Source organism: Agelaius tricolor, unplaced genomic scaffold (assembly GCF_023055355.1).
Source record: "Agelaius tricolor isolate 1412-34295 unplaced genomic scaffold, bAgeTri1.0.p SCAF_1, whole genome shotgun sequence".
Lineage (NCBI taxonomy): Eukaryota > Metazoa > Chordata > Aves > Passeriformes > Icteridae > Agelaius > Agelaius tricolor.
This window is the reverse complement of record NW_027269261.1, coordinates 10,288,179-10,299,995: the sequence shown is the minus strand read 5'-3', so window position 1 is coordinate 10,299,995 and position 11,817 is coordinate 10,288,179. Positions and strand designations below refer to the sequence as shown.

At 54.0% G+C, this 11,817-nt stretch overlaps 1 protein-coding gene and 1 long non-coding RNA gene across 2 annotated transcripts; one reads left to right on the top strand and one right to left on the bottom strand.

Annotated features, from left to right (window-relative positions):
* Positions 1–67: 67 nt before the first annotated feature.
* PET117 (PET117 cytochrome c oxidase chaperone) lies at positions 68–3,759 on the bottom strand. The gene is made up of 2 exons (XM_071422774.1): positions 3,576–3,759; positions 68–218 (listed from the first exon to the last, which is right to left on the bottom strand). The coding sequence occupies exons 1-2, from the start codon at positions 3,669–3,671 to the stop codon at positions 69–71; spliced, it is 246 nt and encodes an 81-aa protein (XP_071278875.1). The 5' UTR covers positions 3,672–3,759; the 3' UTR covers position 68.
* A 6,977-nt stretch (positions 3,760–10,736) lies between these two features.
* Positions 10,737–11,684, top strand: LOC139588258 (uncharacterized). Its single transcript, XR_011678610.1, has 2 exons — positions 10,737–10,814; positions 11,609–11,684. It is a non-coding gene; the product is annotated as an uncharacterized lncRNA (long non-coding RNA).
* The last annotated feature ends 133 nt before the right edge of the window (positions 11,685–11,817 follow it).

The window sequence follows — 11,817 nt, the reverse complement described above, 5'->3', positions numbered from 1 at the left end:
TGCAAGGAGTGAGACGCAAACGACCTCCAAACGTCTTTAATCAAACCTCGAAGGAGCCAGGCCTGTGCCTAGGGCTGCTGGGAACGTTTTTCCATTAGCGCCTTGTCTCTCTCCTCAATGAGCTGCTTTGTCAGAGCAATCTGCTCTTCCAACAGGCGAACGTTCTCCTTTTTCTGATTCTGACGCTCGAGATCTCTGACCACGCCACTTCGCAGCCTCTGAAAGCACAAAGGACAGGGTTTATCACAGCCCGGGGGGCGCTGATCGGGACCAACCCCACCCGGGCTCCTCCCCTCCCGCAAGGGTCTTCCCACAGCAACTCACCTGGCTGCAATCTTCAGGATATCTAGAATCACTACACCAAAAATGTGTAGTGTGCAAAAAAATAATGCAAAGTGCCTTCTTTGCACTCACTTCAGATGGTTGGGTTTACTAAGTGACAAAGCTATTGAGCAAATAAATGCTCGGAGCCTGTAATTCCCGTGCCATGCAGGATGGATGTGATCTAAAAAATCCCTGTCGTCGTCTCTGGCCTAAATCTTTACTAAATCAGAATGAGCTCCTCAAAACTTCTCTGCTCGGAGGCAATTTTGTGACAAATTGGAAACTATTTTAAGAAAAACTGGCATGTGTCTTCATTTGCTTCTTTCTGCTCATGTCTTAATCTTAAAAAAAAAAAAAATCCACAATCTGCTTATGCCAAACTCTTGAAAAAGCAAAGCACTTGCTTCACAAATATCCCCTTTAGCCAAAATGTTCGTTATAACTCATGTAAATATCTGACACATTAATAAATAAATACATCACGTGCAACACAACACCAGCAGCTTTCAGCCTGGGGTGCCACCCCTCAAGGGGTGGGAAAAGCCCCAAGAAAATCCCAGCTGCTTCCTCCACATGCTTCTCTCTCTCTTACCTGGACATTTTTAATACTTTGATAATTAGGTGAAAGATCAATAATTTTTGACCCGTTTGAATGATGCCAAAATGCACCTGCAAATAATTTATTTGAAAGCTGACCCCGAAATCACTTGAGAGGATGTCTATGACTATTATTTAACAAGTTATCACAGGGTTTAATGCCTCACCTAGCATGCCAATGACTGCACACTTCTAATGCAATCATTTCTCCTGTCAAGATCAACAGAAAGGTTTTGTTTAAGAAATAATTTTATCTTGTTAGAAAATGCGCAGCCACACGTGTCTGCCAATAATCAAAACTCTCCAGAAATTAATCTAAAAAAACCTGCTCCTTCCCACCAGCTTCCATCAACTGAACTCAGGCTACAAATTACTGTAACCACTGATTACTAGAAATCAGTAATTTGAAACTGAACACAAAGTTCATGGACTTATTATTATGTTACTGTTAGTTAATAACAATAAAGATGTGAGGAGATACAAGGTAACTGATCAACTGCACCAAGAATGTAATCCTTTTTCCTTCACAAAACACTGCAATCTTTCAGATGGCGGATGTTTTTACTTTGAAAATGCACATTTTGCAAAAGACACCTTTAGAATTTGATACAAAGACCTGAAATAAAAAACTTAATCTTCTCATCTTCCTCTATTACTGGAAGTTAGCCCTGCTTGTCTTCTGCAGGCATGAAAAGCATGTGCAATCTCAAAGCACTCTAGGCCTGGCACATCAATTCATTAAAGTCAAACCTTTATTAATCTGCATAAATATAAACTTGAAATAATCTCTATGCCAGGACTGTAAAATATCCACATTATTGATTTCCATTATCTAAATAACTGGATCTGTTGAACATGAAGCCACTACTGCTTGACTTGGCCATGAAGAATTATAAAAAGAAAATCTCAGATTTAATTTACAAAACATAAGCTTTGAGCCTTGGAGCTTCTGAATAGGTATTAGCCTACAATGGGATTTGGGTCAAAAAGATCCACGAGGTTCAGGTGTCCCATGAAACAGCCGAGGGTGATGTTTATTCTGCAGCACATGTTCAAAGTACAGCTGCCATTAATTGCAGCTGCAGCTCGGTTTAGGAGCATTTAGCAGCTATTCCTGCCAGATCCTCAGTGCCTCAAGGCAGGCACATGGAACCAGAGAGCAGACAGCCACACAAATGTGATGTGATCTACCCAAAATATGTTAGGTGATCTACCCAGCACATCCATCAGCTCTGGAAGTGCAGAGCCACTGCTGGCTGCCACTCCAGGATCCCAACCATCCTCTCCTTGCCCTCAGAGTGCTCTCCCACTCCTGCTCACACAAACCTGCCTCTCCTGTACCCAGACCACTCTCATCCTCCAAATTCCATCTCTCTCAAGCACTGAGAGACAATCTCTTGAGGGGAAGAAAGTACAATCCTCTAATTACAGAATTTATCATAAAGTCCAAGCAACAGCCAGCTGAGCTGAGCTATGGATTGGGAAGCTGAACTCTGGTGTTCTTTAACTCCTAACTGCCTCAGAGTCATTTAACACAGGCTGTTTCTGTGTGCATTTTCTAGATTTTTTTGTATGTAAGTGAGAAGGATCAGCTGTGTGCCCTCATATAACCCTGGGCTCATCAGCAGGGTCCAAACCAGCACATCACTGCCCACACAGCACAGCTCTATACGAACACACAGCTTCCAGTCCCAGACTGCTCTGCTCTAGGACTCACCATGGTCATAGCTGACACCTTTTGGCTGTGGGATCCCTGGCACACAGGCGGCCTGCCAGGAATTCCCTGATTCTTGTAAACATAGCACAGAGAACTGCCCTGTTCAATCACCACGTGGTGGTTCTGACAGCTTGCACTGTGCCTGCCCTGGCAGAACAGGGGAGCAGGGGCATGGCACAGCACAGGAATGGATGTCTGTCCTTCAGCACAGGGCTGTCTGTCCTCCAGCAGGCTGCATTTGTGGGGCTGAGGAAAAACAGGGCACACTAGTGGGACAGTACAGCCAGACAGGGGAGAGCCCTGGGAACGCTGCCAGGGGGGTGACCTTGGCTAGAGGCTGCAGGATCACATCCCCTCTCCATGCTGGCTGCTGGAGAGGGCGGGAAGCACCTCCAGCGAGCCTCACCTGGAGCTCCCCGCTGCTATTTGCCCCTGCAGGGAAACGCACAGGACAGCACTGGGGAGCTGGAGCAGCTGAAAGAGCACGGAAAGCACAGGGGCCAAGGCAGGAAAACGCGGGGAAGGGGTGGCCTGTGGAGAGAGCACCATCGGGGACAGCGCTGGGCAGGGAGGGCCTCTGGGAGCCGGGCTGGGCACGCACAGTGCCCGCAGCCCCCAGGGCTGGGCACGGCTCAGGCGCGGGCAGGGCCCGGAGCTGCGGGAATGGATGGAGGGATGGGAGAAGGAAAGGAGGAATGGATGGAGGGATGGAGCAGGGACACGTGGGCTCAGGTGGGCGCACGGGGCGTGGCTTGGCGGTGGGCGGGGCTTTTGGCAGTAGGCGGGGCTCCGCGCTGAGCCCGCAGGTGGGGGCGGGGCATGCCGGGCCGCCAGGTGAGGGGGCGGGGCCTTCCCGGCCGGTGGGCGGGGCCGCATTGAGGGCCGGCGCAGGGCCCCGCTCGCCGCCTCCCCCCCGCGGCCCGCGGCGCGCACTCACCTCCAGCTCCTGGCGCTGCTGGATGTGTACGGCCGCCACGATGGCGGCGGAAAGCAGCGCGGAGACGGCCAGCGCCAGGCGGGAGCCCCGCGACATGGCCGGCGGGGCGGCGCGGGGCCGCGGCGGGGGAAAGCGCCGGGCGGGTGGGGGAGCGGGAGAGCGTGAGGCGGCGCGCCCCGCCCCTGCCGAGCGCCGAGCGCAGCGAGCCAGGCCCGAGCAGCCGAGCGCCGATGCGGGGCGGGGCGGCGCGGCGGGAGGCGGGAGGCGGGAGCGGTTCCCGGGCGATGCCGTCCCGGGACCGGGCAGAAACCCTGCTATGGGCGCTAAACTCGCTCCCTGCCGGCCGGAAACCCTGCCATGGGTGCTAAACTCGCACCCTGCTGGCCGGGAACCCCAAAAAATGGGCCTTTGTTCCCTCAGCGCCGCTGGGGATTGGGTGCCCAGCTGTGCCCGCGTCTCCTGGGGCTGCTCCCTGGAGCTTCCTGGCGGCCAACACGAAAAAATGGAATTTTCTTGTGCGTGCAAGAAACATTTCTGGTTTTGTCAAGTGAAGACCACCAGTCCTGCGCTCTCCTCTCCCAGAAATGCCGAATTGCATGGGAGAAGCAGCTGGAGAAAGCTGCTCTTCAATTGTTTGGTTTCTTCTCATTGTTCAGTGTGTGGCCTTAAGGCCTCGTGTTTGCCAGGTTTTCGTGCTCTGAACACAGAATTATTCCATCCTCAGCCCTGTCTGCAGTGGAAGAGGGAAATCAAACACACGTTGGGCTGTGAGAGACAACTGCTCACTTTGAAAATTTTAAGAGGTTTATTAAACCTTAACAAAAATGCAAGAAAGCACTACATAAGGAGAAAGCTGCAGCGCTGGGAACTGCCCCTCGTGCATTCCACGTGGTCAGTTTGTCTTCAAGATGGATGCTCAGTCTTTTATACCCCTGGGGGTTACATCAGCCAGTCCTGGCCCTTCCCAAAGTCTGTCAGTCAGCTCTTCTTTGCCATTTATCGGTGGAGACTGCTTTCTTCTCACTGGAGTGGAGCTCAGGTGTTGCCATGCCCAGCCCCTAAGCACCAAGCTTTTCCATTCCCACCTGCCCCATGCCAGGGACACGTGTGCAGCCTTCTTTGTACCTGTCCTAGACAGCCCAGGCTGTCTGATGCCAACAATACAGGGGGGAAAAGGGAACTATGGGAGAACAGAGGACATCTAAACTACAATAACATAACTACACATCACTAAAGCTTTTCTTAATATTCACACAATAGTTATCTTTTAATTGTGAGAGCCAATCATCTCATTATCCATCTATAACAAGACTGATCCCTCCTCATTATAATATTTTCCATCTCTCTGCTGAATGAACGTGATTAAAGTGAAAGGTGACATTAGTGGGGATGATAATATCCAATCGAGTCTCATGGCTGTGTTTCCTCTCATTAGGGTTTGTGCATGAGTGCATGTGAGGGGTCCAAGGCCACTGGAATGCCAAGAACAGGGTGGAGCCTGGTGGATAGGAGCCAGCACAGAACCCCTGGCACTGGGGAAGGGTGTAGCTCCCCCAGCTCTACCCAACCCTGTCATTAATCCCTGGAGGGGCTAAAATCCCCAGGGAGCATTCAGGCTGTGCTTTCACAATCTGTTTCTGCCCTGGTGGTGCAGGTGCTCCTGCTCCTCCTGTTCTCCCAAGGGCTCAGCTCCTCTGCCCTGGTCCTGCTCTTCTGCTTTGCCCCCTTCCATGCTCTGAGGTGAGAGGAGACCTTTCCCAGGCCCGGATTAGCAGCTGGTCTGGTTTAAATCCCATTTTCCTTTCTCAGCCCGGCTGCAGGGGCAGGGGAAGTGATGTGATGGAGTTGGGAGGGCAGGAGTGCCCAGAGGGGATGGATGTGCACCACTGGGGGATGTTTTCCTGCTGGGGAAAACCTTCCCAGCTGTTGGTGGGCAGGAGGACACGAGAGAAGAATTCAGCCCGACAAACACAAGCCTGGTGGCTGTGTCCGTGAGACTCCCAAACGGAGAGGCAGAGGATGGGCTCAGGCTGAGGCAGAGCTGGATCAGGAGGGTTTCTCTGCTGGTGAAACCTGTGCTATGCCCAGAGCTTTGGTGCCCTCTTTCCCGTGCCTGGTTCCTCCTTATCTGGCCCGGGAATAGCGGCGCTGATGGAGGTGGGGCCAAGCGCCAGGCGGAAAAGGGTTGGGTCACACCTGAAGGAGACTGGAAAGCTCAAGGCCATTTTCCCCCTGGGCAAACAGCTCAGATCTGGATAATGATCTCGGATAACATCTGCAGTCCATCCTTAGGGGGCATTTCTATCCCAGATTTCAAAGAAAATTCAGCTTGTGCAACCCGTGTGTGCCTCATCCACCCTCCACGCTCTTTCACAGGCATTTGGCACCCTCTTTGATAGGGCTGCATTGCAGGCCCTGTCTCAGCAAGACTCCCATGTTTATTTCCCTGTTCCAGCCGTTCTGGTGGATCAGGAGGAGTTCTGGCCAGGCTTTGGGGCAGGGGTGGTCACTCTGAGAGGAGAAGGGGTGGCAGTGTCAGCTCAAGCCTGTATGAGCCACCACAAGAGAATCCAGAAAACGGGCTGCTCACTTGTGGCAAAAGAAAAAGGACTGAAGCCTAAGGAAACCCCTGCGAGATGTGGAAGGGGAGGGAGAAAAGTTTGAGCACAGCCCATATTTCCAGGTTTGGTCCTGAACCACAGCCCCTTCCTGCTCCCTTTGCCCTGTGTAATGTGAGGAGCCAACCTCTCTAATCAAACTGCAAGCCAACAAAAAATAATAATAAAAATTTCAGAAACCATCCTCAAGGAACATTTTCACAAACCTTTCTGGGTTTTCCCCCAGCGTTCTGGTGAGGTGCTGGCTGTCCTTCCCTCTCTGCAGAGGCAACTCTCCCTCCCTCCTCCCAGTGTGTGTCTGTGTGTCTGTCTGTGTGTGTGCTCACACGGGGGACTTTGCACACACCCAGAGCTCTCCACGGGGACACAGGGGCTCGCCTGCCTCAGTGGCAAAGAAGACAAAAGAAAGCCAAAACCTGAATTCAGCGAGTTCCGTTTGCCCTGTGAAGCTGAGCGTGGCTGAGTGTGGGTGTGGGTGCCTGCACGGCTCTGCCAAGGTCTGGGGTAGAGGCAGGGCTGGGGAAGGGGGCAGGCTGTGCCTGCTGCTGTTAACATCGATTTTCTCCTTATGGCAGTGCTAATTATAGCAGCAAAAAGAGCTAATTGCCGTGCTGTAGGCACTTTTATCTCACCGTGATACCTTTTCCCCTCCCAGAAACAGAATTATTCCCGTTCCTCCGCAGCAGGGATGGACCTGCCTGTGGTGGTGCAGGCACTGATGGCCCTGGTGCAGCCACCCTGGCCCTGCAGGAAATGTTTCTGTAGGATTTGCTGGCCAGGGTCGTGTTGTTTGTAATCAAAAGTGCATTATGCAGAGGAAAAAATTGTAATGTGTAACTTTTTGTGTCCCTCCTCTGTAATTCAGAGGCTTCTCTGTGCACAGAAACCGCAAAAGTAGTTTAAATTCATGAAATGTATGTATTAAAAATGCTTTATTTTGACCGGGTCAGCCTCCTTTCCAGGCAGGTGGAGGTGTGCCTGGCTTGGGTGAGTTTTATTTTTTGATGGGCAAAAATGAAGTGAGAGCCCTTGGAACTCATGCCCTCAGCACTTGTACAGAAAGAAGCTATGTGAACCTGTTCTCCCCAGCAATTTGGATGAATTTTGTTGCTCCTCCCATTCAGACAAGCCCCAGGGCCCTCTGATAGTTCTTCCCAGGGAGCTGGAGGGAAGCAAATCTGATTGTCCTGAGATTTGAATGATGGAGTAAAGATAAATTAGGGGGGGAGATGACAGAATCCTTTACGAGCAAGGAGCGCTGAAACTTTCCTTCCATTTGCAGGACAGCCTGTGAAACAGTTACTTGGGATTTTAAATTCCCCCTGCACTTCCTCCTTCCAGCCGAGAGGGCAGGAGCTCCGGGCAGCCGGAGCCGTGCTGCTTTTACAGCCGGGCTGGTGTGATTGCGGTGGGGCAGCCAGCCCCGGGTCACCTCCAGCTACACCAACTGAGCTGTGGGGCTGCCACCGGACACCAACACCTCATATTGCCCTGGCCAGAGGGGGAAAAGGAGCCCCCAGACACCCCAAACTCCTTCCCTGGCATCACCAGCATGAGGGAATGAGGAGGGGGGTCTGGATGTGCCTCCCCACCATATCCCTCCCTGGTTTCCCCATGGCACAGTGGGTCCCTGCCCCTCGTTTTGGGGTGCTGCAGAGGGTACCCGACCCAGGGAGTGCAGCCTGGCTCCCTCCTGCTTGTGCTTCCCCTGAGAGGGGGATGAAAAGCGGGCAGAGGCCAAAGTCTGCCTGCTCAGGAGCAGGGAGAGGATGTAACCCCAGCAGTAATCATTATATTGGTGCTAATTGCACAGACCCTTGCCCACGGGAGGTGGGAACAGCGGCAGCGCTGCTGGGAACTGCGGGCAGGGGTGTTGCTGGCTTAGGGCTGGGCTTGTTCTCTCCTGGAAATCATTGTCAAAGGCTCTGGCAGATCAAACCCGTTGTGCACAGAACCCCAAAGTGGTGGCAGGATAACGCTGCAGCAAGACATGAGGTGTGGGGGGTCCTGGCCCCCAAAGCAGGGTGAGCTGCACCCCCAGCCCACACCCTGCCAGGGCTCTCCCATGGGCAGGAGGGGTTCTGGGGCTGCAGCCATGAAGGCAGCAGGGAGAGGAGGGCTCATCTGGGTGTGTGTGGTGTGGAGGGGCCAGAGGCACCCACGGGTGCTGCAGCCAGCTCTGAGCCCCCTCGGTGGTCAAACCAGAGCTGTAAGGAAAGGGACCCAGCTGGGGGCGGCTCCACCGTGCTCCCATGGCCATTCCCAGCAGTGTGTCTGTGTGTCTGTGTGTCTGTGTGTCTATGTCTGTGTGTGTGTGCTCCTCCTGGGCGTGTTGGAGCACATGCTCTGCCGTAGCACAGGCGGGACAGGCAGGGACTCTCCAGCAGCAGCGCGGGATCCCCATTGGAAGCGGCCCTGCCCCTGCGCCGGGACAAGGAGCAGGAAAAGTGCATCTCTAACAAGGCAGTGCCTGACACAGGGAGTAAAGATAAATTAGGGGGAGATGACAGAATCTCAGTGCCTGACACAGACATCCTGTCCTGTCCCCTGGGCCTGCCTGGGGCCGGTTTGTGCCCGGGCTGGCATCACCACAGCCTGTGGCCAAGGCTGTCCTGGTGGTCTTCCTCATCGGGGAGGAGCTAGGAGGAGTGCAGCAGAACCATCTTCTCCTTCTCCTGCTGCCAAAACCCCAGGGAGCTGCTCTGCCAGGGTGCTCAGCCAGCGGTGGCAGCAATGGGACTGTCCCAGAGCACCCAGCTGGGGACACTTACTCCTTCCTCTCTGCCCTTATCGCTTCTTTCTCACTCCAACAATCCTGCAAAAGGAGAGCGATGGCAGGGCCAGCGCCTAGCCCCTCCTGGAGATTTTTGAAATGGTAAAGAAATGCTTGAACTCCCTACGCATACAATGGGATTTATGGCAGCCGTCATCCGGCAGGAATGAGGAAGCCTTGGGGGGCCCCAGAGGTGCCATTTGTCCTTGGGGAGGGGACAGGGGATTTTCTACCCCCGAGGTTTGAGCTCGGCGGGGGATGGCAGAGATGGCAGGGCTCGTGGGAGGGGGGAAGCACAGCTTATCACGCCGTGCCAGCTGCGGGAAGCACGGGGTTCAAAGGCACGCTCATTATTTTCAGGAACCTGGAAGGAGACTGACTGAGTCAGCCCCCAGTTGTGGCTCATCCAGCTTTTTTCCACCAGCTTTTCACGGAGAGCTTTCCCCTTGTCTTCCCCAAACCCCGACAAATGCTTGTCATCCCAGTCAGTTAATGGGCTTCACATTCCTTCCTGGAGCTCTCAGCCTCCATGAGTGCATCCCAACAGCAGTGCATCCTGGTGGCAGTGCATCCCCATGCATCCCAGTGCCAGGGAAAATGTGTCTTTTCCACGGCAATACCTCCCATCTGCAATACCTCCCATCTTCCCATCTCCCATGGGAAGCAGGCTCAGGCTGGGCAGCAAAATGGGAACAGGGAGATGTGGTGATGATGATCATAATGCAAGGAGGGAAAATGCCTCTCACAAGGATAAAGCCAGGGAGTGGGGTGTCAGCAGACCACCTGTGGTATCCTTTCCACTGCATTCCAGCAGCCCCCTCCAGAGACTGAATTGGGAAGCTGCTCAAGAGGCCAAACCCACCTGGCTGAGGCTCCCTGTGACCTGCCAGAGAGAATCCAAAATCCAGACAGCTGGGCAAGAAGGGTGAGAGGCTGCTGCCTCATCTCTTCCCTGTTCACACAGCTGTTGGTTTGGTCTCTTGTGAAAGCACCAGGGAAACACAGGGCATTGGGGGCCACCACCAGCACTGACTGGTTACTGGAAGAGGCTGGAGGAGCTCTGACTTATGTGGAAATTTTTGGAAGTTAGAGCCCGTCTGGATTTGCTGGTTTCTAAAAAAGGTGATGTATTTTGAAGCACAGCAGAAACATTCAGAGGCAGTAGTTTCCTGTCCACTGCTTAGCTACTCCTGCAGGATACTCCTGGGATTTCACTGCCTTTGGAACCTCTGCTGCTGGATCAGGCTGGTAGGAACACACTGAAGTTCCCAGGGAGGAAACACTGGGCAGTAGGATTGCAGGAAACCGAGCAACAAAAAGCCCCCAAGCTAGACAATGCAGGCAAAGCTGGCAAGGGGCTTCAGAGACCTCCAGAGACAGATGCTCACACAATCACCTTTCCATGCCAGTCTGAGAGCTCAGGGCTCTGCTGGCCACCTTGTGAGAGTGGGCATCTCTCCAAGAGGCAGAGATGCTCCCAGGTTGCTCCCATACTGGTGCTGGACCACGTGCAGGGCATGTGAGGCACACAGGGTCCTGCAGCAGCCCCTTCCCCAAGCACAGGGCCACGGATACCAGTGGGGAGGATGCTCAGGGGACGCTGCAGTCCAGCACCCACCACAGACCTCACAGGGGGGCTGTTTCCACAGGCAGGGGAACCTGTAGGCTCAGTGGGAACCTGTGGTGATGCTGAGTGCCCCGAGGGAGCGGAGCCACAGCGAACGGGCGGCCAGAGGGACGGGGCTGAGCCGCTGGGGAGAGTGGGAAGGAAGCGGAGCCATAGGTGGAGGAAGACAGGGAGACGCCGGGAGTGGCAGGGGCCGTGGGAGGCAGGGAGACAGGAGCGCGGTGAGTCAGCCTGCTGGGGTGCTTTGAAACGCGGCAGCGAAGCACAGGCAGGGCAGGTTCTGCCGCAGCCCGGGGAGGCATCTCCCCCCAGCTGGCACCTTCTCCATCCCTCCCTGCTCAGTCAAGGAAAGCAGATCGCCCTCCAAACTGGGGCAGCCTGCAGAGCCGCTGCTCCCTCCTTCCAAGATAATGCTGGCACGGAGCCACCCTGGCTCCTGCCGCTGCGGTGAATGAAGCGTTTCCTCATCCAAGCAGGAGAGCTGCCAAAACCTGGCTCGGAAGCCGCGCTTTCCAGCGGCCAGGCCCCAGCGCTGCCAGCACACGGGGTGACCGGGGCAGCAGCCTTGCTCTGCCCAGCAGTGCCGGCATCCCCCTGCTCCCCGCGGGCCGGTGCTCCCCCAAAGGCCGTGCTGTGGCTGGGAAGGTGCCCTGGGCGAGGCGAGGCGCGGTGCGTGGGGCGGGCGCTGCCGAAACCCGGCTGAGTCAGCCCCGCTGCCGCGGGCAGCACCGCAGCATCCCCGGCAGCGCCTCGGCTCTTCACAGACACAGAGCTCGGGTTTGGGGCTGCTGAAATGGCTCTCGAGGCATTAAAGAGTCTTTTTTTTTACCCAGCCCGGTTTTTAAGGTTGTTCATTTTCTTTTATCTAATACATTCTCTCTCTGACCCACTGAGATCTGTCCAGCAGGTGGGATTGAGGCACACTGACTGCCCTTGGAGCAGTGTTAGTGTTTTATACTAGAAACCACGTGTACTTTATTTACAATAATTTTCTAATACCTATCATTTATGTTAGACAGTCTGTCTCTACCTTAAACCAATCTAGAAGTGTCACCATCACAGCAGAAGATGAAAGACGAGGAGAAAAAGAAGAAGAAGAAGAAGAAGAAGAAGAAGAAGAAGAAGAAGAAGAAGAAAGACAGGACACACCCAGATTCCTTCATCTTGCCTCTTGAACCCCCATTCTAAATCCCCAAAATTCTACTTTTTCACTTTGTGATAAAT